This window comes from Nicotiana tomentosiformis, chromosome 1 (assembly GCF_000390325.3).
Source record: "Nicotiana tomentosiformis chromosome 1, ASM39032v3, whole genome shotgun sequence".
Lineage (NCBI taxonomy): Eukaryota > Viridiplantae > Streptophyta > Magnoliopsida > Solanales > Solanaceae > Nicotiana > Nicotiana tomentosiformis.
In genome coordinates, this window is record NC_090812.1 from 63,527,726 (window position 1) to 63,552,366 (window position 24,641).

The 24,641-nt window shown below is 38.7% G+C and overlaps 1 protein-coding gene across 1 annotated transcript; it reads right to left on the minus strand.

Annotated features, from left to right (window-relative positions):
• Positions 1-12,778: 12,778 nt before the first annotated feature.
• On the minus strand, positions 12,779-13,895 carry LOC104095113 (agamous-like MADS-box protein AGL62). Its single transcript, XM_009601160.3, has 2 exons — positions 13,621-13,895; positions 12,779-13,353 (listed from the first exon to the last, which is right to left on the minus strand). Exons 1-2 carry the CDS (start codon positions 13,787-13,789, stop codon positions 12,965-12,967), a joined length of 558 nt encoding a protein of 185 aa, XP_009599455.1. The 5' UTR covers positions 13,790-13,895; the 3' UTR covers positions 12,779-12,964.
• Between the last annotated feature and the right edge of the window lie 10,746 nt (positions 13,896-24,641).

Consider the following 24,641-nt stretch of genomic DNA (forward strand, 5'->3'; position numbering starts at 1 on the left):
GAACGCGAGAAGAAGGTTGCGTTCGCGTAGAGGAAATTGGGCAGAAATGGAAATCACGCGTTTATGCTTCGCGATCCCGTGGTTTGATCCACGATCGTGTAGGTCTGTGATGTTGTGCATCGCGATCACGTGGCAATATTCGCGATCGCGTAGAGCAAATTTTTGGACAGAGAGTTTAAGTTCTGAAAATGGGACTTAGTCCCATTTTCCGTGTTTGATGGGTTGGAGCTCAGGAAGAGGTGATTTTCGGGAGTCCTTTAAGGAAAACAACGGGGTAAGTGTTCTTAACTCAATAGTGGTTAATTTACATGAATCCATGGTTATTTTTATTATTTAATTGGTGAATTAAGTTGGAAAAGTTTGAAAACCCTCTTAGTTTATATTGAAGATTTGAGGGTCGAGTTGGGGTCGGATTTTGATAAAATTGGTATGGTTAGACTCGTAGTTGAATGGGCTTCTGGATTTGGTAACTTTTGTCGAGTTCTGAGACATGGGCCCCACAGGTATTTTTCGGTTTTTTATGAAAAATTTGTATTTTCTTATGGAATTAATTCCAATAAATTTTATTGTCTGAAATGAATTATTTATGGCTATATTCGAGGCGTTTGGAGACCAATTCAAGAGGAAAGAACATTACAGAATAAGAATTTCATGGCTTGAGGTAAGTAACAGTTTTAAATCTGGTCCTGAGGGAATGAAACCCCAAAATTTTGTGTCATTTGATTATTTTGGAGGTGACGCACATGCTAGGTAACGGGCGTGTGGGCATGCACCGAGGGGATTGTGACTTGGTCTGTCCCGGGAAACTGTAAAGCTGAATAACTTGTTGATAGTTATGTGCTCTCTATGTGTTGTGGAAACTTGACTATAAGTCATGCTAGAAACCATGTTTAGGCTATATGTTGGTTTTGTTGGGACCCACAGAGGTCGTGTACATGTGAATTATCTAATTAAATTATTGTTTTATACTCAGTCACAAGCACTCGATTATTTTATCTCACTCTCTATTGTTCATTATTGATGTATCATATCATTGCTGTTTGGGCTGATTTTATGATTGTGGATAGCCCGGGAGACTAGAGAGCTTTATGACTATGTGAGGCCGAGGGCCTGATTGTGAGATATTATACCATAACACGTGAGTTGGCCGTACACCACGTGAGTTGACCATGCAAATCTTTATATTATACTATAGCACGTTAGTTGGTCGTGCAACACGTGAGTTGTCCGTGCGGATCCTTATATTATACTATAGCACGTGAGTTGGCCGTGCGGACCAAGATATTTATATTATGGCACGCGAGTTATCCGTACAGCACGTGAGTTGTCCATGTAGATTATAGCGCTTGGGTTGTATGAGCCCCTCTAGACTCTGCATACTAAGATTCAGAGTTTTCTTGGCTTAGATGGTTATTATCATCTCATCGTGGAGGGTTTCTAGTCTATTGCATTGCCTACGACTAAATTGACCCAGAAAGGTGCTCCGTTCAGGTGGTTGGATGAATGTGAAGAGAGCTTTCAGAAGGTCAAAATAGCTTTGACTACAGCTGCAGTATTTGTGTTGCCTACATGTTCAGAGTCTTATACTGTGTATTGTGACGCATCACGTATTGGTCTCGGCGCAGTGCTGATGCAAGAAGGTAGGGTGATTGCCTATGCGTCCAGGCAGTTAAAGGTACATGAGAAGAATTATCATGTCCATGATCTCGAGTTAGCAGCTATTGTTCATGCCTTGAAAATTTGGCAGCATTACTTGTACGGTGTCTAGTGTGAGGTATATACCGATCATCGGAGTCAACAACATCTGTTCAAACAAAAAGATCTTAATTTGCGGCAGCGGAGGTGGTTAGAGTTGCTTAAAGATTATGACATTACCATTCTCTATCATCCCGGAAAGGCCAATGTGGTGGCCGATGACTTGAGTCGTAAGGCGGAGAGTTTGGGCAGCTTAGCATACTTACCGGTAGTAGAGAGTTTGGGCAGTTTGTTAGATTGGATGTTTTCGAACCGAATCGAGTTTTGGCTTGTGTGGTTTCTCGGTCTTTTTTATATGATCGCATTAGGGAGCTCCAGTATGATGATCCACATCTGTTTGACCTTAAAGACATGGTGGTGATGCCAAGGAAGTCACTATTGGAGATGATGGTGTATTACAGATACAGGGTAGGCTATGTGGGCCTAATATAGATGGTTTGCGTGAGTTGATTCTCCAGGAAGCTAACAGTTCGCGGTACTCTATTCATCCAGGTGCTGCGAAGATGTATTAGGATTTAAGGCAGCACTATTGGTGGAAGCGAATGAAGAAATATATAGTTGGGTTTTTAGCTCGGTATTTAAATTATCAACAGGTAAAGTATGAACATTGGAGGCCGGGTGCATTATTTCATAGACTTGAGATTCCGTAATGGAAATGGGAGCGTATTACCATGGATTTCGTAGTTGGGCTCCCACGAACTTTGAGAAAGTTTGATGTTGTTTGGGTGATAGTAGATCGGTTGACCAAATCTGCGCATTTTATTCCAGCTGGTACTAATTATTCTTCGGAGCGGTTAGTTGGGATTTATATTCGTGAGGTTGTTTGCCTACACGGTGTACCAGTGTCCATCATAACTTTTATGGAAAATTTATATTTTCTTATGGAATTAATTCCAATAAATTTTATTGACTGAAACGAATTATTTATGGCTAGATTCGAGGCGTTTGGAGACCAATTCAGGAGGAAAGAATATTGCAGAATAAGAATTTCACGGCTTGATGTAAGTAACAGTTTTAAATATGGTCCTGAGGGTATGAAACCCCAGAATTTTGTGTCATGCGATTATTTTGGAGGTGACACACATGCTAGGTGACGGGCGTATGGGCGTGCACCGAGGGGATTGTGACGTGGTCCGTCCCGGGGAAACTGTAAAGCTGAATAACTTATTGAGAGTTATGTGCTCTCTATGTGTTGTGGAAACTTGACTATAAGTCATGCTAGAAACCATGTTTAGGCTATATGTTGGTATTGTTGGGACCCAAAGGTCGTGTACATGTGAATTATTTACTTAAATAATTTTTTTTGTGCCCAATCACAAGTACTCGATTGTTTTATCTCAATCTTTATTGTTCATTATTGATGTATCATATCATTGTTGTTTGGGCTAATTTTATGATTGTGGAGAGCCCGGAAGACTAGAGAGCTTTATGACTGAGTGAGGCCGAGGGCCTGATTGTGAGATATTATACCATAGCACATGAGTTGGCCGTACACCACGTGAGTTGGCCATGCAAATCTTTATATTATACTATAGCATGTTAGTTGGTCGTGCAGCACGTGAGTTGTCCGTGCAGATCCTTATATTATACTATAGCACGTGAGTTGGTCGTGCAACACGTGAGTTGGCCGTGCGGACCAAGATATTTATACTATGGCACGCGAGTTATCCGTGCAGCACGTGAGTTGTCTGTGTAGATTATAGCGCTTGGGCTGTATGAGCCCCTCTGGACTCTGCACACCCCCAGTGAGCGCGGGTACCCATTGAGTGTGAGTGCTAAGAGACGAGTGTATGAGTTGTTGTGACGAGTGGAGTGATTGTTGGCCTGAGAGGTTGTACTTGTTTTCCATTTGCTGTTGCACTTAGTTGCTATCTGTCATTGTTGTGAAATTCTCTGAAAGATTTTATATCTGGATTTCATGAACTTGAACAGTATAAAATTGATTGGACTTAAACTGCCGGATTTGAAAGCATGTCTATTCTTTGTTGGAATTACTAGAATGAACTGTAACTGTGTAGCTCGTCATTATCTTCAGTTCCTTATTTATTATTGTTACTTGCTAAGTTGGTTGTACTCATACTACACCCTGCACTTCGTGTGCAGGTCTAGGTGTTCCCGGACATAGCGGGTGTTGATTTTTCTGCACAACTGATTTTTCGGAGATTCAGAGGTAGTTGTCGTATTTCGCAGACCTTGTCTCTCTTTTCCTATCTCCTTGCTTACTGTATTTTGGTCTTAGACTATTATAGACCTTATGTTCCAGATTTGTATCCATATTAGATGCTCATGTACTCAGTGACACCAGGTTTTGGGGAGTGTTCGTATAAGTATTTATGGGATTATGTATTGTATTTAAATATTATATTTTTAGACTTAAAACAATTTTTGGTTTATTGAGATAGGCGCCATCACGACGGGTGACATTTTTGGTCGTGACAGGTATGGTTAGACTCGTGGTTGAATGGACTTTCGAATTTTAAGCTAAATTTCGAATTTTACTGGAAAATTAGTATTTCTTATGGAATTAATTCCAATAAATTTTATTGACTTAATTAAATTATTTGTGGCTAGAATCGAGGCGTTTGGAGGCCAATTCACGAGGCAAAGGCATAACAGAATAAAGAATTACACTGATTGAGGTAAGTAACAATTCTAAATTTTGTCATGAGGGTATGAAACCCTAGTTTATGTGTTATGTCATTGGTTTAGAGGTGACGCACATTCTAGGTGACGGGCGTGTGGGCGTGCATCGTAGGAATTGTGACTTGGTCAATTCAATGGATCTGTGTTTTTGGATAAATTGTTGCTACCCATACATTTTTCCACGTATTAGGGAAATTGAACTATAAATCATGTTTAAACCATGTGTTGACACTGTTGGGACCCACAGAGGTTGTGTACATGTTGAATTCTCTGTTAAATTACTATTTTGTACTCATTCACAGTTTTACTTGCATATTACATCTCAGTCTCTCTTGTTCATTTTTGATGCATCGTATCATTGTTGTTGGGCTGCTTATCATGATTTCTGATAGCCAGAGAGACTAGAGAGGTTGATGACTGAGTGAGGCCAAGGGCCTAATTGTGAGGATATTTATGGGATCGGGCTACACGCCGCAACATGTTTTATTAATTTATGCCATGATTGGCTTGTTATAGCTCTTGGGCTGAAGGAGCCCCTTCAGAGTTTGTACATACCCCCAGTGAGGGCAGGTACCTACTGAGTGCGATAGCTAGTGCGGAGTGCTGAGTGATTGAGAGGATTGAGTGACTGTGAGGAATGAGTGACTGTGAGGAAAGAGTGACTGTGAGGTTGGAGTGAATGGGAGGACTGAGTGACTGTTACTCTGAAAGGATGCATTGATTTCATTATTGTTGCATTTCAACGATCATATATCACTGTTTTGGAAATTTCTAAAAGACATTATCTTCTGTTTCAGTCGAATGATATGAAATTACTGTGGAGTTTTAAATGTTGAACTTGAAAGCATGCCTATCTTTTTATGTTGGAAATTATTGTATTTGGACTTAGCTGTGAAGCTCGTCACTATCTTCAGTTCTTTATTCAATATTGTTACTTACTAAGTTAGTTGTACTCATACTATACCATGCACTTCGTGTGCAGATCCAGGTGATCCCAAACACAGTAGGTGTTGATTCTTTCGCATAGTTGATTTTTCGGAGATTCAAAGGTAGCTATCGTATTTCGCAGACCTTGTCTCTCCTTCCCTATCTTTTGTTTACTGTATTTGGTCTCAAACTATTATAGACCGCGTTTTCCAGACTAGTGATGTATAGATGCTTATGTACTTAGTGACACCTGGTTTTGGGAGTGTGTTTATTTCCAATGTTTGCGAGATTTACTCTTAAACTTAATTATTATGTTTTCAAATTTTAAAAGAAATTGTGGGTTATTGGTATTGCCGGCTTGCCTAGTATTGAGATAGGATCCATCACGACAGGTTAGGATTTTGGGTCGTGACAATCGCGAACGCGAGGGTCCTTAAGCATTCGCGTAGAAAGAGACCAGAACTGGAATTTCTGGTTTTTCATATTTAGCTCCGGGTGGTTCGAAAGTCACACAAGCCCCCCAAGACCCCGTCCAAATGTACCAACAAGTCTGTAAACATAACACAGACTTGCACGAACTCTCGAAACACATAAATCAACAAAAAAACTAAGAATCACACCCAAAAACCGAATTGGATCAAAATATGAACTTCAAGTTTCTAAATTCCTCCAAGCGCACCAAATCATACTTATACTACCCGGAATGATACCAAATTTTGCGTGCAAGTCTTAAATCACCATACAAAACTATTCCCAAGCTCGGAATTTCAAATGAACCTCGATTACTCCAAAACCTACTCCAAACGAAATTTAAAGAACCTTGAACCTTTAAATAGCTAATTTTCACTATTAAGCGCTGAAACGCTCCCGGGTTGTCCAAAACCCAATTCGAACAGACGGAAAAATCTAAAATCATCATATGAACCTATTGGAACCGTCAAATCCCGATTCTGGGGTCATTTTCTAAAAATGTTGACCAAAGTCAAACTTGGCCTTTTAAAGCCAAACTAAGGAACCAAGTGTTCTGATGTCAACCCGAACACATCCAAATTCTGAACTAACCATCCCCGCAAGTCATAAAATAGTAAAAGCACATATGGGGAGTCTTATTTAGGGGAATGAGGTTCAAGAAGATAAAATGACCGGTTGGGTCGATACAATTGGTGTTGGACCCGACCTTTGTTCCAGCTCGTCACTACTTTCAACCTAAGGTTAGGTTTATTACTTATTGAGTACATCGGGTAAGTTGTATGCTACACTTCTGCACCTTGCGTATAGATGTTAGTTGTTGTGATCGACGGGAGCTAGAATTGAAGACGTACCTGCGTTCCATTTGTAGCTGCCTCTCATTCATGGTAGCCTTAGATTTATAAAAATCGAACAGATGGTGTATTTATTTCATACCATCTTTGAAAATTCTAATCTTAGAAGCTCATGATTCGTACTACCAGTTCTTAGGGAGATGTATCAGTTTAAGATATTTTATTTTAATTAATTGCCTTATTAATTTCATTGGAATTGGTTAGTTGTTAGTTGGCTTACTTAACGGGTTGGGTTAGGTGTCATCATGACTAGTTGGATTTTGGGGTCGTGACAATATCTCTACCGGCTTTACTTGCAAAACCTAATCCTAATAATCAGGACAAGTGAACAAATTTTGTAATCAAAATCATAGGTTATGTGTCACGACCCAAAATCCAAAATGGTTGTGATGGCGCCAGACACCACTGTCACGCAAGCCAACAATAATTACTTAATTGGGTTCTTATTTTGTTACTTTTGAAATAATATTTTCCTTTAATTTAAATAGTAAAGAATGGGGATTACAGAGTAAATAATAATACTTTCAACAAATTCAATACAGAACAACCCATAATCATCCCAAAACCCGGTGTCACAAGTGCATGAGCATTAACTAGGAATATAAAATACAATACAGCAATTGTCCGGAATACAAATTGGACAAGAAAAATGTACATACTCTGAAGGAGACTCTGCTGGCTGTGGATCGACGAATGGAATGCAGCTCACCTAGATCCCCGCATGTATACATGCATCTGCTCTCACATGTCCTCTAGACATATATGTACCTGCAAAATAATGTGCAGAAAGTGTAGTATGAGTACGTAAGCAACATGTACCCAGTATATATCTAGCCTAATCCCGGAGGAGTAGTGACGAGGGGTCGACATCGACTCTCACTGGTGGTCCAACAACATAAGGTACATTAAAGAGGTAAGTAAGTATGAGGCAGAGTAATTACATGAAATAAACAAGTATAAAACACGTGATACAAATCCCCTTTTTTACGAGGAACTCAATTTCTTCATTAGAAATTTCCTCCTTAACCGGAGCATATATATAGATATAGTGGATCTCATCAAGTAGCTTACCATAATTCAAAGTCTCACACACAATTTTCATGGAGATATGATATACGAAATGCCAAGGCGTACGGCCCGATCCAACATAATAATAAAACTGTACACTACCGACGATCAAATGGCCTGAACCATATGAAAAATTAATTAACCTGCTGAGGTGAACGGCCCACTCCTATGAGAGTGTGGTGCATAAATCCTGCTGAGGTGAACGACCCGATCCCATAAGAAGTGAAATACATAATCCTGCCAAGGCGGACGACCTGATCCTATTAGAATAAGAAGCTTTTATGGGTCCTTGACCCCAATCACGAATAAACATGTGAGTTAATTGGTGAAAAAGAGTTGAAGAGAAAAGTCCCGGACAACGAAGCGAGACTTCGCCAGACAGGGACTAGAGCAGAAGAAACTAGAAAAGTCCCGGACAGCGAAGCGAGGGTCACTTCGCCAGACTGGGACCGGAGCAGAGAAATATCAGCCTTTCCAATCTGAATTAGGAAAAGGCAATTTCGGCCCAACTAACCATAAACAATATAAATATGATAGTTAGCCACTTTTTTAAGGGAGAGAAGACCCTGGGGAGGCAAGAACACACTTGGAAGCAGAGAGAATCCATAACAGAGTTCGGAAATCGAGGAATTCATCTAGAGTTCTTCTTTTTCCCTTCTATTATTGATATTTATGTATTCTTGGGAATTAATTGAGATTGCTACCATGACTATGAGTGGCTAAACTCGTTTATACTAGAGTTATGGTTTTACATGAATGTGATATTCGAATATTGATTTGATTATTTAATTTATCATGTTTGGTTGTTTATTATATCCTTAGCATAATTATTTTACTGCCTAGCTAACAGTAAAATACTATATATGAATCTTGAGTTGAACTTGAAAGAGGTAATTCTTGATTGCAATAGGATTGAATAGAGTGAGATCTTGAACCTTGTCATTGGGGAATTGATTTGCGAATACGAATAGAAATATACCTATTTGTCGTGCTTAGCCAATTGTGGAAGAGATTATTAATGCATTCTTTTTATCTCTAATTGTCACGATCCAAAAATCCTAACATGTCGTGATGGCTCCTATCTCAGTACTAGGCAAGCTGACAATTTTAATAACCCACGATTTCCTTTAAAAAATGTAATGTTTAATACAATACCAAAAATCTTGAAATTTTCGATACAACACTCCCAAAACCTGGTGTCACTGAGTACATGAGCATCTAATATGAGTAGAAGTCTGGGAAAATACGATCTATAATAGTTTGAGACCAAATACAATATACAAGGATATAGAGAAGGAGAGACAAGGTCTGCGGAACACGGCAGCTACCTCAAAATCTCCTAAAAATCAACTGCGCAAAATGATCAACACCCGCTATGTCCGGGAACACCTGGATCTGCACACGAAGTGCAGGGTGTAGTATAAGTACAACCAACTCAGCAAGTAACAATAATAAATAAGGAACTGAAGATAATGACGAGCTACACAATTATAGTTCACTTTCAGTAATTCCAGCAAAGAATAGACATGCTTTCGAATCCGGCACATTAAGTCAAATAAATTTTATACAGTTCAATTTCAAGTAATCAGGATATAAATTATTTTAGAGATTTCACAACAATGACAGATAGCAACCAAGTGCAATAACAAATGCAAAGCAAGAACAGCCTCTCAGGCAATAGTCACTCAGCTCATCACAATAGCTCAACCACTCGGCTCTCAGCCCTCGGCACTCACACTCAATGGGTACCCGCGCTCAGTGGGGGTGTGCACAGACTCCAAAGGGGCTCCTACAACCCTAGAGCCATAATCTGTACGGACAACTCACGTGCTGTACGGATAACGCATGTGCTATAATATCCTGCACGGACAACTCACATGCTATAATATCCTGCACGGACAACTCACATGCCATAATATCCTTACCTCACTAACAGGCCCTCAGCCTTACTCGGTCCATCACCTCTCTAGTCTCTCGGGCTCTCAGAAATCACAAAGATCAGCCCAAACAAAGATAACATAGTGCATCAACAAATATAAAGAAAGACTAAGGTATGATACACTAGTAAAATCATGACTGAGCACAAGATAGCAATTAGCAAATAATTAAACAAGTATGTGACCTCTGTGGGTCCCAACAATACTCTCATATAGCCTAAGCATGATTTTTAATATGATTTACAGTCAAATTTCTACAACACAAAGAGAGCTTATAACTAACAACAGGTTATTCAACTTTACAATTTCACGGGACGGACCAAGTCACAATCCCTTCGGTGCACGCCTACACGCCTGTCACCTAAAATGTGCGTCACCTCCAAAATAATCCCATGACACAAAATCCGAGGTTTCATACCCTCAGGACCAGATTTATAACTGTTACTTACCTCAACCCGTGTAATTCTTTATTCTGCTATGCCCTTGCCACGAGAATTGGTCTCTGAAAGCCTCGTATCTAGCCACAATTAATTTGATTCAGTCAATACCAATTATTCTAATTAATTCCATAAGGAGATACTAATTTTCCAATAAAATCTAAAATTTACTCAAAAATCGCCCGTGGGGCCCACGTATCGAAACCCGACAAAAGTTACAGAATATGAATGCCCATCCAACCACGAGTACAATCATACAAATTTCACCAAAATCCGACACCAACTCGACTCTCAAATCTTCAATTAAAGTCTATGAAGATTTCTATCATTTTCAACCCAATCCTTACCCATTTGAACTTAACAATCTTTCCACAACCTTATTGGTATGTATACATAATACTCTACACCCAAGAATCATACTATTAATCACCCATCTTTACTCCAAACCCGAAATTAAAGAATTAGGGAAAGAAATTCTAACCTCTTTGAATCCCTAGCAAGATCTTTGTGAAATCTTCAAACCTTGAACAAGAATTGAGGGATAAATGACTAAGTCTTCACTTTCTCTCTCTAAAATTCTCTCACCTCTCTCTAAAATGTCAGATTTTGACTCAAAAATGAGCTTCAAGGGCTATAAATCGAAGTTGGGTTGGTTAAAAAATTAGAAAGAATGGAAGCTCCGATGCAGTTATGCGGTCGCATATGCGATTGCATAACAGGTATGCGGTCCGCATACTGGCCGCATGATTTGGCCTCTAGAGTTGGGCGTTACTGACATGTTCTGCGGTTATTAAGTAGTCCGCATACTTGTTCTGCGGTCGAATAATGCACCGCAAAACAGGTCTGCGGTCACATAGTGTGCCGTCGATTTTCCTCAAATCTTGCCCTCCTCCTGTTCTACTTTGCGACTATTATGCGGTCCGCAGAGTGATTCTGCGACCGCATAGTGGTCGTAGAAATGACCATTTTACGATAAAATTTTCCTTTATATTTCGGTGCATTGTTCAACCCAAAATATCCGATAAAATCTTTGTACTAATTGATTTACCTCGGCACCACCAAACCTTAATTTCCTTAGCAAAATTTCTCCAGGGTCGTTACACATAAGTCAACATCCGGTCAACCTTTTTAACTTAAGCTTCCAACATGAAATTCATTCTTCCAAGCTAACTCTGAAATACCTTAAAGCCAAAACTGACAATTCACACAAGTCATAATACCTCGTAGAAAGTTATTCAAGACTTCAAATAGTTGAAAGGAGCGCAAATGCTCAAAATGACCGGTCGGGTCGTTACACTAATCTCATAGAAATATTGGGTTTAGAATAAATTAAATACGCGAGTAGAAGCTGTCGAATTTCTATGAGTATTATTGTCTTTGCAGGTTAATAACCCAGATAAATTAATAAGTCAAGTTAATTGAAGAATTCGACAGGATTGTTACATAACCATAACACTGGAATATTATTTCTCATTGAATTAAAATTTTTGTGCTAAGTGTGCTAGTTAATTAGTTATTCTCTTAATCGTAATTTTAGTTAGTAGAATTAATCAACAAAAATTACCATGAAATTGTTCTTGACTCGATAAATTAGAAATTGCTTGATTTAGTTGATAATTAATCACAAGTCCTCGTGGGTACGATACTCTACTCACTCTTTATTACTTGATTGACCGTGTATATTTGTGTGTGCGATTTAGGGCTAACACTCTTTGCAACGGAAAGCTGTAACCTAACGATTTTTGTGCTACAATGTAATATTTCAAAGAAAAACTGTGTGTGGAACGATGAGAGATCAACACTCTTTGCACTATGCATACTTAAGAAATTTCATGGGAGAAAAGATCCAACTTCGTTCCAATTCAGGTTTGTGGTACCACTTTAGAATTGATAGCAGTAGCTGCCTAAGCAAGATTATAGCTCCGTAGCTGTCTGTCTAGTGGGGCGTACGCACCAACCTTCTGGGTGTTTGCCTAGGTGTAAGCCCCATTGTTCTAGGCCTTTATTTGGGGCGGAAGCCCCGAGAAATATTTCAAATTGGAGCCAAAATTGCTTAATAAATCCTTTTCTAAAATTTAAATATTCAAAAAATAATTCATACTGAATTCTCAAACTAAAAAATTCAAAAGTTAATATTTTTCTAATTATTTATTTTAATTTCACAATCTTCTCTTTGTCATTTACTGAGAAACATATACACTTTAGACCTTTGTCTACAAAATGCAAAGTACAAAAAGGTTTGGCCTCTAGCTTTTACTTTCCTTCCACGTTTGCATTTTCCTTCTTTATGCTTAATTTCCTTAAAGTTTTTTTTTTGTATTCTTTAATTTATTCTTTTCAAGTAACTTTTTGATTTTAGAATATTTTTTTTGGTATCTCTCTAGCTTAGATATTATTTTGAAGACTATATTCTGGCTATTTGTAATATAATAAGTATTTGTGATATGTTATATAGTTTTAGGTTTTTAAACAATAATATTATATTATTTTAATTTTAATTTTTTGAATTATTTGAATCTGAGATATAATTTTTATAACTCTACTTATATTCCATCATAGTCTTGTTTTTTATTACGCATACATAGTAGATATCACCAAAACACCACATAATACCCCAAGCAAAAAAAAATGATTAACTAGAATAGCCCCTGCACTAAACTCCTGCTATGTGCAGGATACGGCCGGGAAAGAGAGAAACCATGACCATGTTGGTCTTTTGTAGATTGCCTTACTTTGCATTTCTGCAAAATGTTATTTATGGGTTGTACATGTGACATCCTAGTCACACGACGACAACTTTTATGGTTGCGCCAAGTTTAACCTTTAAAAATAAATAACATGAACGATTATTAAAAAACAAAACTAGTAGTAGCTTTTATTCAGCCTTCCACTTTCCATTTTCGTAACCATAACCATGCTCAGTACCATAGTTCTTCACCTTCAAGAGCAGATCTTCCAATCCCTCCTTCAACATTGAAGCCTCGATGTAGTTCATCTTCTCTATAGGACCCTTGAACCATTCTTGTTGGCTCTCCACTTTCTTATTCATTTGCTTGAGTTTGCTTTTCAAGTTTAATGCAAAATCCAGTTGGTCTTGCAGTGAATTGAGTCGTGTGTTAAGTTCTCTAGAATTGGCTTTTCGGAACATCTGGACATACTTGTCATCAATGCCTGGTGATGATGGTGATGGAGACCTTTTTTCGCCAACATATTTGTTGATGATTTCATTTACATTTGGATGACCAAAAGAGTAAGGCTTGCTACCTATAGAGCAAAAGGAGAGAAATCGGTAATATAAAATAGGGCAAGAGGAGTGAAATTAATTTATCTACTGTTATAATGCCTCCCACACCAAGTATTATTTTTATGATGCTTTAATTTTATGTGAAATTAATTATTATGTTCAAGATCTTGGATTTGCATGTTTAGTTATGATGATGCATGTACATTTATGCTTAAAAAGTAATATTTGTTGATGGTATATCATGTATATATAGATGACCAAAAAAATATAATTAGGCTTGTAATTACCTTGTGGACACACGATGATGCCAACTTCAGCACCAGTCATAGCAACAAGCTCGTTTGCTTTCTTGAAGACACCATTTCGGCGTTTTGAGAAAGTCACTTGTTGAATATTTTGATTTTCTATCTCGCAAAGACGAACACTTTTGCGAACCTTAATCCGTCTAGTACTCATTCTCAAGAATAATGATGATATAACTAGTATTAATTACTAAGAGTTACTATGTGATATGAACTTTGTAATATAGAAGCCTAGTATTTATAGAGTTTTTTCAACATATTGAAGCCTTTGGTTTTTCAATTTTGGTAGTTCATAGATATGAATCCAGTTCATTTTTGTAGTGTTCACATGTTATGAGGCAAGTAAATTTAGATAATTAATCATAGTGGTGACTGTACTCTTCATTTTTAAAAATATTTTCAAAATTTACCTCTATAATATTGTAATGGTCAAGTCAATTTCCAGGCCCAGGCCTGTACTAGTGGTGATTTGCTATTATAAGATTATTAGAATCTGATACTCTTAGTAATATCTCTTAATTTGCAAATGGATGAATAACTATCCTAGTTTAGTTTACCATTATTTTTATATAATATTATCTTTTTTAATTTCGAATTCTTTGGTAATTTTCGAGTTGTCGCTGAAAATTATGACATGCTTTTATTTATATTCTCTTTTTAGTTATTTTCAGTTTTTGTTAATATTCGATTTGTCGCAGAAGATTAGGACATGTTTCAATATTCCTAGTTCAGTTTACTATTTCTTTTATTTATATTCTCTTTTTTGGTTATTTTCCTATTTTTGGTAATATTCGAGCTGTCGCGTAAGATTATGACATATTTCAATATTTACATCAAATTGGCAGTTATTATTTACATATATTTTAATCATGTAAACATATATATATATATATATATATATATATATATATATATATATATATATATATATATATATATATATATATATATATATAAATCACCTCAATTTATTACTTAACCATATAAATGGATGCAATTTGGTACAAGCAGCAATATATGGATATATAATCAAGTTTTTTCCTATTACAACTAGCATAATTAGAAATATAGTTTCTGGGGAGCAAGTACTATAAATTTCTTTTATTTATCTTTTTTTGATAATGGAGAAATTTTCACGACCCAGAATTCCCACCGTCGGGACCGTGATGGCGCCTAACATTTCGCTTGCTAGGCAAGCCAACGTTAGAGAATCATTTAAACCAATCCTTATTTCATTCAGTAAATAACAATAATTAGCTAAGATGAAATATAGTGAGTGCGGAATAATATAAAGGCTGCATTTAATTACTACTACCCGGATCTGGAGTCACAATTCACAAGCATTCTAGAATTTTACTACAAGTAATTGTTTAAGAAAAATATAATTGTTTGAATGAAAGAAACAGGGCAATAGAAAAGATAGACGGGGAATTCAAGGTCTATGAACACCGAAAGATCTACCTTGAGTCTCCGGATAGCGGGTCCAACAGCTAAAATCTCGATCAACCCGAGCCGAAACCAAAATATGCACAGAAAGTGTAGAGTGCAGTATCAATACAACCGACCACATGTACTGGTAAGTGTCGAGTCTAACCTCGACGAAGTAGTGACAAGGCTAAGGCATGGCACGTACAAATCAACATGTACAATTTAACAGTATATATACAAATAACAGTAATGAAGAGCTAGACAGGAAATACCAGGAGGGGGAAACATGCTGAGGGAAATACATGATAAAGAACTACAACAGAATGATAACTGGAACAACCAATATACTATGAATCAACAGGAACAATGAATACAGTAAAGGAAAAATGCACGGCATCACCCTTTATGCTTTTACTCTCAATCTCACCATAAACTCAATAGAAACGGTACGGCATCGCCCTTCGTGCATTAACTCTAATATCATGGCACGGCATCACCCTTCGTGCTTTTACACTCACAATATGGAACGGCATCACCCTTCGTGTATTAACACTCTCCCTTACCATAATGCAATGAATAAATAACAACAAGGAGATAGAACAACAAGTACAAGCCTTACATCAATATTTGGTTTCACAATATCAATCTCAACTTCGAAATAAATACTCAATTATCACCAGAAGATCGTAAACATGATAAGAATGATTAATTTAATAACATTAGTCTAAACCCGTAGCAATTAGGCATGGGAAAAAGTGACAATATGAGAAAACCAGAGAAACAGGGAAAGTAGGTAAATTGGCGGCGCATAAGTACTCGTCACCTCAAATATACGATGCTCACATAAATTTCACATAGAAAATAATCTGAGGTTCCTAATTCCCTAAAGTCAGGGTTAACCACGACACTTACCTCGCTCCAAAGGCCACTCAATACTCAATCACAGCTTTTCCTCTAGAATCAACCTCCAAACCACTCGTATCTATTCAAAAATGACTCAATAATATCAAATATTGCTAAAGGAATTAATTACATTGCATAAATTTCGATTTTTCCAAACTTCCTTAGTGCAAAAATCGACCCCGGGCCCGCTTGGTCAAAACCCGAGGTTCATACCAAAATTTATTTACCCATTCACCCCTGAGCCCGGATATATAATTGGTTTTGGAATACGACCTCAAATTGAGGTCTAAATCCCCAAATTTTGAAATCCCTAGTTTTTACCCCAAACCCCCAATTCTACCATGAGAACTCTAGATTTTAAGTTGGAAATTCATGAAATGTAATGGATAATTGAAAGAAAATGGTTTAGAATCACTTACCAACACTTTGGGGAAGAAAATATATCTTGAAAATCGCCTCTAGCCCGTTTGGTTTTTGGAAAAATGAATTAATGGCTTAAGTCCCGTTTTGGGACTGTTTTATGCACTGACGACAGTGTTCATCGCGTTCGCGAGGACACTGTCGCGTTCGCAAAGAGCAGAATTGCCAATCCTTCGCGTTCGCAAGTAATCCTTCGCGTTCGCGAAGGCTACTCCCCCCTGGCCTTCGCGTTCGTGAGACCATGCTCGCGTTCGCGATGAACGATTACTGACTCCCTCCTCCTGGTCCCTAACACTACGCGTTCGCGGTGAGCTGGTCGTATTCGCGAAGGGTAACGCCCCCATCGCTTCGTGTTCACGACCAAGCCTTCACGTTCGCGAAGAAGAAAATTTCAGCCTGACCAGCTTACTCTTCGCGTTCGCGAGAGTACCTTTGCGAACGCGAAGAAGGACAAACCAGAACACCTGCTGCAGCAAAATACCAGATTTTCTAAGTCCAAAACATCCCGTAGCCTATCCGAAACTCACCCGAGCCCTCGGGGCTCCACACCAAATATGCACACTAGTCTAAAAATATCATACGAACTTGTTCGCGCGACCAAATCACCAAAATAACACCTAGAACTAGGAATTTAGCACCAAATCAAATGAAATTCTCAAGAACACTTTAAAATTCCTATCTTCACAATCGCACGTCTGAATCACGTCCAACCAACTTCGTTTCTCATCAAATTTCACAGATAAGTCATAAATATTATATTGGACCTATACCGGGCTCTGAAATCAAAATACGGACGCGGTATCAATAAGGCCAAACATCAACCAATTCTTAAAAACTATTTAACTTTTAGACTTTTAATTTTTATCAAAAATTTATAACTCGAGCTAGGGACCTTCGAATTTGATTTCGAGAATACGCACAGGTCCCATATTTCGATACGGACCCACCAGGGCCATCAAATTATGGATCTGAGCCCGTTTATCAAAAATGTTGACCGAAGTCAACTCAACTAAAGTTTTTAGGAAAATATTCTTATTTTTATCAATTTTTAACATATAAGCCTTCTGGGCCAATACCTAGACCGCGCACGCAAATCGAGGTAGGTAAAAATGAAATTTTTAAGGCTTAAGAGCGTAGAATAGAGTTCTAAAATATAAGATGACCTTTTGGGTCATCACATAAATCCCCGTAAAACCAATGGCGACGTTCAGATCTTGGTGGGTAAATTTCTTTCCTTCCTTTTCCGATTCTACTAAATGTACCCTTAAAGAAACGGTATATTCATACAATCCAAAAATTGGAATAGTCGATTATATGCATGCATGGTAACTCGAATACCACTATTATCTAATAAAATTAAGATGATTCAAAATGTAAATAGAACTTAAACTTTTGTTGTTTAAGCCTGCGGATAGTATAGAAATAACCAATATATTTTCATATATTTTGGTTTTACCAAAAGCAAGTGTTTGGTGTGGGTGACTGCAATTAAAAAATAACATTCTTATCTATTGGCAATTACTACTTTAAAAAAACCTTAACAACCTTTGAAATATATTTGTGGTTTCTTGATATATCCATGTCACAATAATAAGTCCTATAAACTACTTCGTTATCAGTCAGGTTACTAGGGGCTTACATAATATAAGTTTGGATCTAAATTATTTTTAACTAATGCTGGAATACTTTTTTTGGTAAAGAATGTAACGACTCGACTAGTCGTTTTGAGTATTACAACTCTATTTTCCCATTTACTGCTCAATTTGTGCTTTACAGTTGTTATATGACTTGCCGAGATGATTGGTTTGGGTCCGGTGAGGTCTTGGAATGAATGGGAACACTTAATTCCAAAGTTTATAACTTAAGTTAAAAAGGTTGGCTGGATGTCGACTTATGTGTAAACGATCCCGGAATAGAATTTTTATGATTCCAATAGCGCTCTGTATGGTGATTTTGGATTTAGGAGCGTGATTGGAAAATTTTATGGAAGTCCGTAGTTAAATTAGGCTAGAAATGCCTAAAGTAGAAATTTAAGTTTCGAAGTTTGACCGGGGAGTGGACTTTTTGATATCGAGGCGATTTTGGACTTGGAAGAAATCTGGAAATTTTTGCATTCTAAAAGCGAGCCTGGCATCGCAGAATCAGGAAGTCCGCAGAAGCAGACGAAATCTCACAGAAGCGAGTCCACAGAAGTGACACCAAGGTCGCAGTTGCGGATGCAAGGGGGGCTGGGCAAAATCGCAGAAGCGGACACTTCTTCGGAGAAGTGCGTCCGCAGAAGCAGGGGCAGTCGTAGAAGCAGTTGGTTTCTTGCATCTGCGGGACCGCAGAAGTAGCTAAGTGACTCGTAGGTGCAAAATTCCTGGACAGTATACATTTCGAAGGGGTTCCAAGTTTTGCCATTTTGGACCTTCAAGCACGGTTTTAAGGGCGATTTTCAGAGAGAATTACGGGAAACTTGAGGTAAGTTACTTGTGAGCATTTCTACTCTATAATATTAAATTATCATCGAATAATCCGACTATATTACGTGTTTTAGAGGTGTAAATTGAGAATTTGGATCTAGGGATTTGGAAATAAGATTTGATAATTTGGAGGTCGAGTTGATGTCAAAATTTTATAAAATTTAATTGGTTAGACTAGTTGTGATGACCCGATAGGTCATCTTATACTTTAAAACCTAATTCTGCGATCCGAAGCCTTAAAAATCTCATTTTACCGTCCACGAGTTGTGTGCATGGTCCGGGCGTGTTTCCGAAAAGCTTTTATGTTAAAAACAGTGAAAAATAAGAAATTTTGCTTTGAAAATCATTTGAGTTGACTTTGGTCAATGTTTTGATTAAATGGACCCAGATCCATGTTTTGGCGGTTCCGGTAGGTCCGTATCGTAATTTGGGATCTGGGCGTATGCCCGGAATCGAATTCCGAGGTCTCTAGCTCGAGATATGGAATTTTGATAGAAAATTAAAAGTTGAAAGTTTAATGATTTTAAGAATTTACTGGTGTTTGGTTTTGTTGATACCGGGTCCGTATTTTGGTTTCGGAGCACGGTATAGGTCCACTATAATATTTATGACTTGTCTGTCGAATTTGGTGAGAAACGGAGTTGATTTGACGTAATTCAGACGTTCGGTTGTGAAAATAGAAGTTTTAAAGTTTTCTTGAAAATTTCATTTGATTTGGTGTCCGATTCGTAGTTTTAGGTGTTATTTTGGCTATTTGATCGTGCGAGCAAGTTCATATGATGTTTTTGGACTTGTGTGCACTTTTGGTTTAGAGCCCCGAGGGCTCAGGTGAGTTTCAGATAGACTACGGGATAATTTGAACTTTGAAAGTTTACTGGTTTTTCACTTCTGCTGGTTTCTAGTATTTCCTTCTTCGCGGTCGCGAATATACTCCCGCGATCATGAAGGGTAAAATGGGCCGGAGGAGATTTTGTTGTACGCGAACGCAAAACCTTGGTCACGAACGTGGATCATTGAGGGGGCCTGCTCTATGCGAACAAAACCAGCCACACGCGAACACGTAGCGTTAGATAGACGGAGCTGGGGAGTTGAGGTAACTCTACGCGAACGCGAGCCCAGTCTCGTGAACGTGGAGGTGAGGCGGGCTAGACGTTCGCGAATGCGTGGAGTTACTCGCGATCGCGTAAGCCAGTTGGGCCATGCTCTTCTCGAACACGTCAGGTTTCACGCGAACGCGATGAACACTTAACACCAATGACTTAAAACAGTCCTAATTACGGGATTTTGCCATTCTTTCAAAAATTTCAAAATTATAAGACCTAGAGGCAATTTTCCTAAAAGATTTTCTTCCCCCAGTTGTTGGTGAGTGATTCTAACCTACTTTCTTTCAATTACCCAATACATTTCATGAGTTTTTAACCTAAACTCTAGGATTTTCATGGTAGAAATTGGGGGTTTGGGTAGAATTAGGAAATGCCGAAAGTTGAATTTTTGGAAAGTTTGACCGTGGGGTTGACTTTTTGATATCGAGGTCGGAATCCAATTCTGGAAATTGGAATAGCTTCGTTATGTCATTTATGACTTGTGTGCAAAATTTGAAGTCATTCCGGATTGATTTGATGTATTTCGGCACAAGATATAGAATTTGAAAGTTCAAAGTTCATTAAGCTTGAATTGAGGTAGGATTCGTGGTTTTAGCATTGTTTGATGTGATTCGAAGCTTCGCCTAAGTTCGTATGATATTTTAGGACTTGTTGGTATATTTGGTTGAGGTTCCAAGGGGCTCGGGTGAGTTTCGGGGTAGTTTCAGACCATTTCTAGGCTATTCTTAGTTGCTGGTTTTTGGCCATAGAGGTATGCATCGTGATCGCGGACAATTGGTCGCGATCACGAAGAGCAATTTTGCTGTTTGAGCAATGTGAATCGCGATCGCGGAAGCCTTTTCGCAATCGCGTAGAACAAACTTTTGTTGCACTGATCCGACTTTGGAAGCTTATATCTCGCAATCTATAAGGAATTTAGAGATGATCCAAAAATGAAACTTGTAGCCCTTTGTGTCTAATTTTCAGAAAGGTAAATTATTTGTCATTTGGAGTTGTGTAAAAAAGGTTATGATGGATACACAAATGATGCCCCGAAATCATAATCTCCATTAATTAAATAGTTTAAAATAGAATTTACAGGGTAAAATAATAATAATTATGTGAACGACAAAAATGAACAACCAGTAGGAACCCCCAAAACCCGGTGTCACAAGTGCATGAGCATTAACTAGGAAATATAATAAAATACAACATCTGTCATGAATACTAGTTAGACATGATAACATAAATAACTCTGATGGAGACTCTGTATATTGCGGATCGTAACATGGAATGCAGCTCACCGTAAAGTCCCCGCAAATGCCGCACCTCTGCGCCCGGAGGACCACCAAAAACATATATATACCTGCACAATTAGTGCAGCAAGTGTAGCATGAGTACGTAAATCAATGCGACCCAATAAGAATCTAGCTTAAACCCAGATAAGTAGTGACGAGAGGTCGACATCGATACTTGCTAGTGGTCCAATAAGACAGGTACAGAAAGAAGTAAATACATATGGGGCAGAGCAGATAGACGATATGAAAAATATAAATAAGAGGTACAATCCTCCTCTGAACGATAAACTCAAGCTCTCACTAAGCAGTTACCTCCTCAATCGGAGTATATATATATTGGAATTCACCAGATAGGTCGTCACAGTTCAAATCGGGAAAACTCACACATACATTGGCTTCTTGTCAAATATTACACACGATTTCATAAGAGTATTTTATAGAAATGACAAGGCGTGCGGCCCGATCCCATCATAATATGTGCACTGTCGAGGGTCAAATAACACGAACAATAGATACATCTGTTATATTGCCGAGGCGAACGGCCCGCTCCCATGACAGTGTAATACATAATCCTGCCAAGGCGAACGGTCTGATCCCATCAAAATGTGCACACTGCTGAGGGTCGAACGGCACAAACCATGGATGTATCTATTATACTACCGAGGAGAACGGCCCGATCCCATTAGAATAAGAGGCTTTAACGGGTCCTTGACCCCATTTACCAATAAACGTGCGAGTTATAAACTTTAAGGAAAACTTTTCGATGAAAATGCATTGCGCGGGAGAAATTCTTAAGAGGAGTACAATTATTTTGCGGCTAATCATGAAGCCCGTCAAATCTCTACAATAGTAAGTCTATCACTCTACACAAGTCTAGTCTCAAGTCATAATGTAAAATACAGGAATTTAATAAGCAAGGGACAACTCAAATAGTACAGTTATAGCATGGTATGAACCTAAGTCTACCCGGACAATAACATGGATTTTAGCTACGTACGGACTCCCGTCACCTCGTGCGTACGTAGCCCCCGCAACCAGTAGCACATATCAAATACATCACCTAGGGGTAGTTTCCATCTCACAGAGTTAGACAGGAGACTTACCTCACTCCGAAGTTCCACAACTGGCTCCAACACCTCTCAAACACCTCAAACCGATGCTCATCTCTCCAAAACTAGTCAAATAAATCTGCAAATTCATAAATATATACTTTATTACCCATAATCAATCAATTTATAACAATTCCCAACTCCGCTCGAAAAGTCAATAAAATCAACCCTTGGGCCCACACGCCCGGATTCCAAAAATTTTCAACGATAATCATTACCCATAACATTACGAACTCAAATATATAATTTATTCCATTTCCATGTCCAATGTCGTGGTCAAAATCCAAAATACAAAATTCTAGGTTTCTTTCAAAATCCCTCAATTTCTACTAATTTCGATGTTAAAATTCCACATGTGTTTATGAAATATAATCAAAAGTGGTTTAGAAACACTTACCCCCATGAGGTGGATGAAATAGCTCTCCAAAATCACCCCAAAGTCGGCTCAAAGAGAGAAAAATGAGATGAAATGAGCAAATTCCGCATTGGCTAGCATATATATTATGCCCAGTCGATTTTCCGCATCTGCAGAACTCCTTGCACTTCTGCGGCTCCACTTTTGTGGAAGCTACCTCGCAGATGCGGCTTTCCCCTAAGATGTCAGCTTTTTGCTTCTACGGGCCGACAATCGCATATGCGCATCCGCTTCTATGGAAACCACCGCATCTGCGGACTCCTTGCTCGAGCAGCCTTCTGTACATGCGCGCCCATGACTGCACCTGCGATCTTCCAGCCCTAGACTAGTTCCGCTTCTCTGCTCCTCTGTGCGCATCTGCATGCCCGCAGGTGCGGTAAAGTCCTCGTAGCTGCGAATCAAACAAACCTCAAACCCAACCGCTTCTGCGACACCAGGGCCGCTTCTGTGGTCTCGCACCTGCAGCTCTTTCCACGGAGGTGCGATTGCACCAGATCACAACTGCCTCAGAGTTTCTTCCAAGCCCAAACTCGTTCCGTTTCCAATCTGATTCGCATCTGAGGCCCCCGGGACCCTCTCCAAGCATACCAACAAATCCTAAAACATGATACCGACTTAGTCGAAGCCTCAAACCACGTTAAATAACATCAAAATTACGAATTGATGATCGAAACCTTTCTTTAAACTCTCAAACATTCAAAATCTACCTAACGCGTCCTAATCACACTTAAACTTTCCGGAATGGCACCAAACTTTTCGCACAAGTCATAAATCACAATACGAACCTATTCCAAGGCTCGAAAACTTAAACAGACTTCGATAACACCAAAGTCCACTTCAAATCAAACTTAAGAAATTCTTAAACTTTCAAAATGTTAACTTTCCATAATAAGCGATGAAATGCTCCCGGGCGATCCGATACTCAACCCGAATACATGCCCACATCTGAAATCATCATACTATTGGAACCTTCAAATCGCGATTCTGAGGTCGTTTACTCAAAAGTCAATCCTTAGTAAACTCTTCCAACTTAAAGCTTCCGAATTTAGAATTTTCCATTCCGATCAACTCCAAACTTCGCGAAATTCAAATCTGACCACACGTACAAGTCATAATACCTGATGTGAAGCTACTCAAGGCCTCAAACTGCCGGACGACGCGCTATAGCTAAAAATGACTGGCCGGGTCATTACATTCTCCCTCACTTAAGCATATGTTCGTCCTCGAACGTGCCAATAACTGCTCCAGAGTTGCCCCAATATCATTGTTCAACACCTTGTGCACCTACCCGTGCCACCACAACCTAGTTGAGCATATTAGCTCTAGCCAGACTAAAGATTCTCCCTTTTATTTAGTCAATAAGACTTGGAACCAAATTCCAGCCTCCAAATTTCTCTACAAGACCTGATTCTAACATACGAACACCGCATCAATCACCATATAAGTCGATTGCCCATAATAACATCCTCCGACCACAATAGCTGGAATTTCACGAATGTGATGCCCGCAATACACCTCATGACGCATATAAGTCCTGTTCCAACTCTCGAAATACTGCCACGACGGCAGCGATGTGTAGAAACTAATAACTACCTACTGAATCAACAAATCATGGAGTCTTTCCTCCTGACAAGGAACATTACCTTATTCTAAACTGAATAACGATATTTGCTCTTTAATATATCTTGCATAACACCGATCGCACTGATCCCAGGTCCAATAACCTCGTCTAACCCAGTACAAGCTTCTCAGGCAATAAGGCATCTTAGACACTGCCAAAAATCTCATATAACGCCCACAATGCGCCAACAAGCTACAAACTCGAATATGATACATAAGGAAAAATGAACTCTGGAAAAGGACTACCCAGCCTGCGTAACGAATAA

Bases quoted from the DNA above. Each gene is read 5' to 3' on its own strand.
- LOC104095113 (XM_009601160.3), bottom strand. From the start codon at position 13,789: ATGAGTACTAGACGGATTAAGGTTCGCAAAAGTGTTCGTCTTTGCGAG. The intron at 13,354-13,620 runs GTAATTACAAGC...TTTGCTCTATAG, and splicing joins CATCATCGTGTGTCCACAAG to GTAGCAAGCCTTACTCTTTT.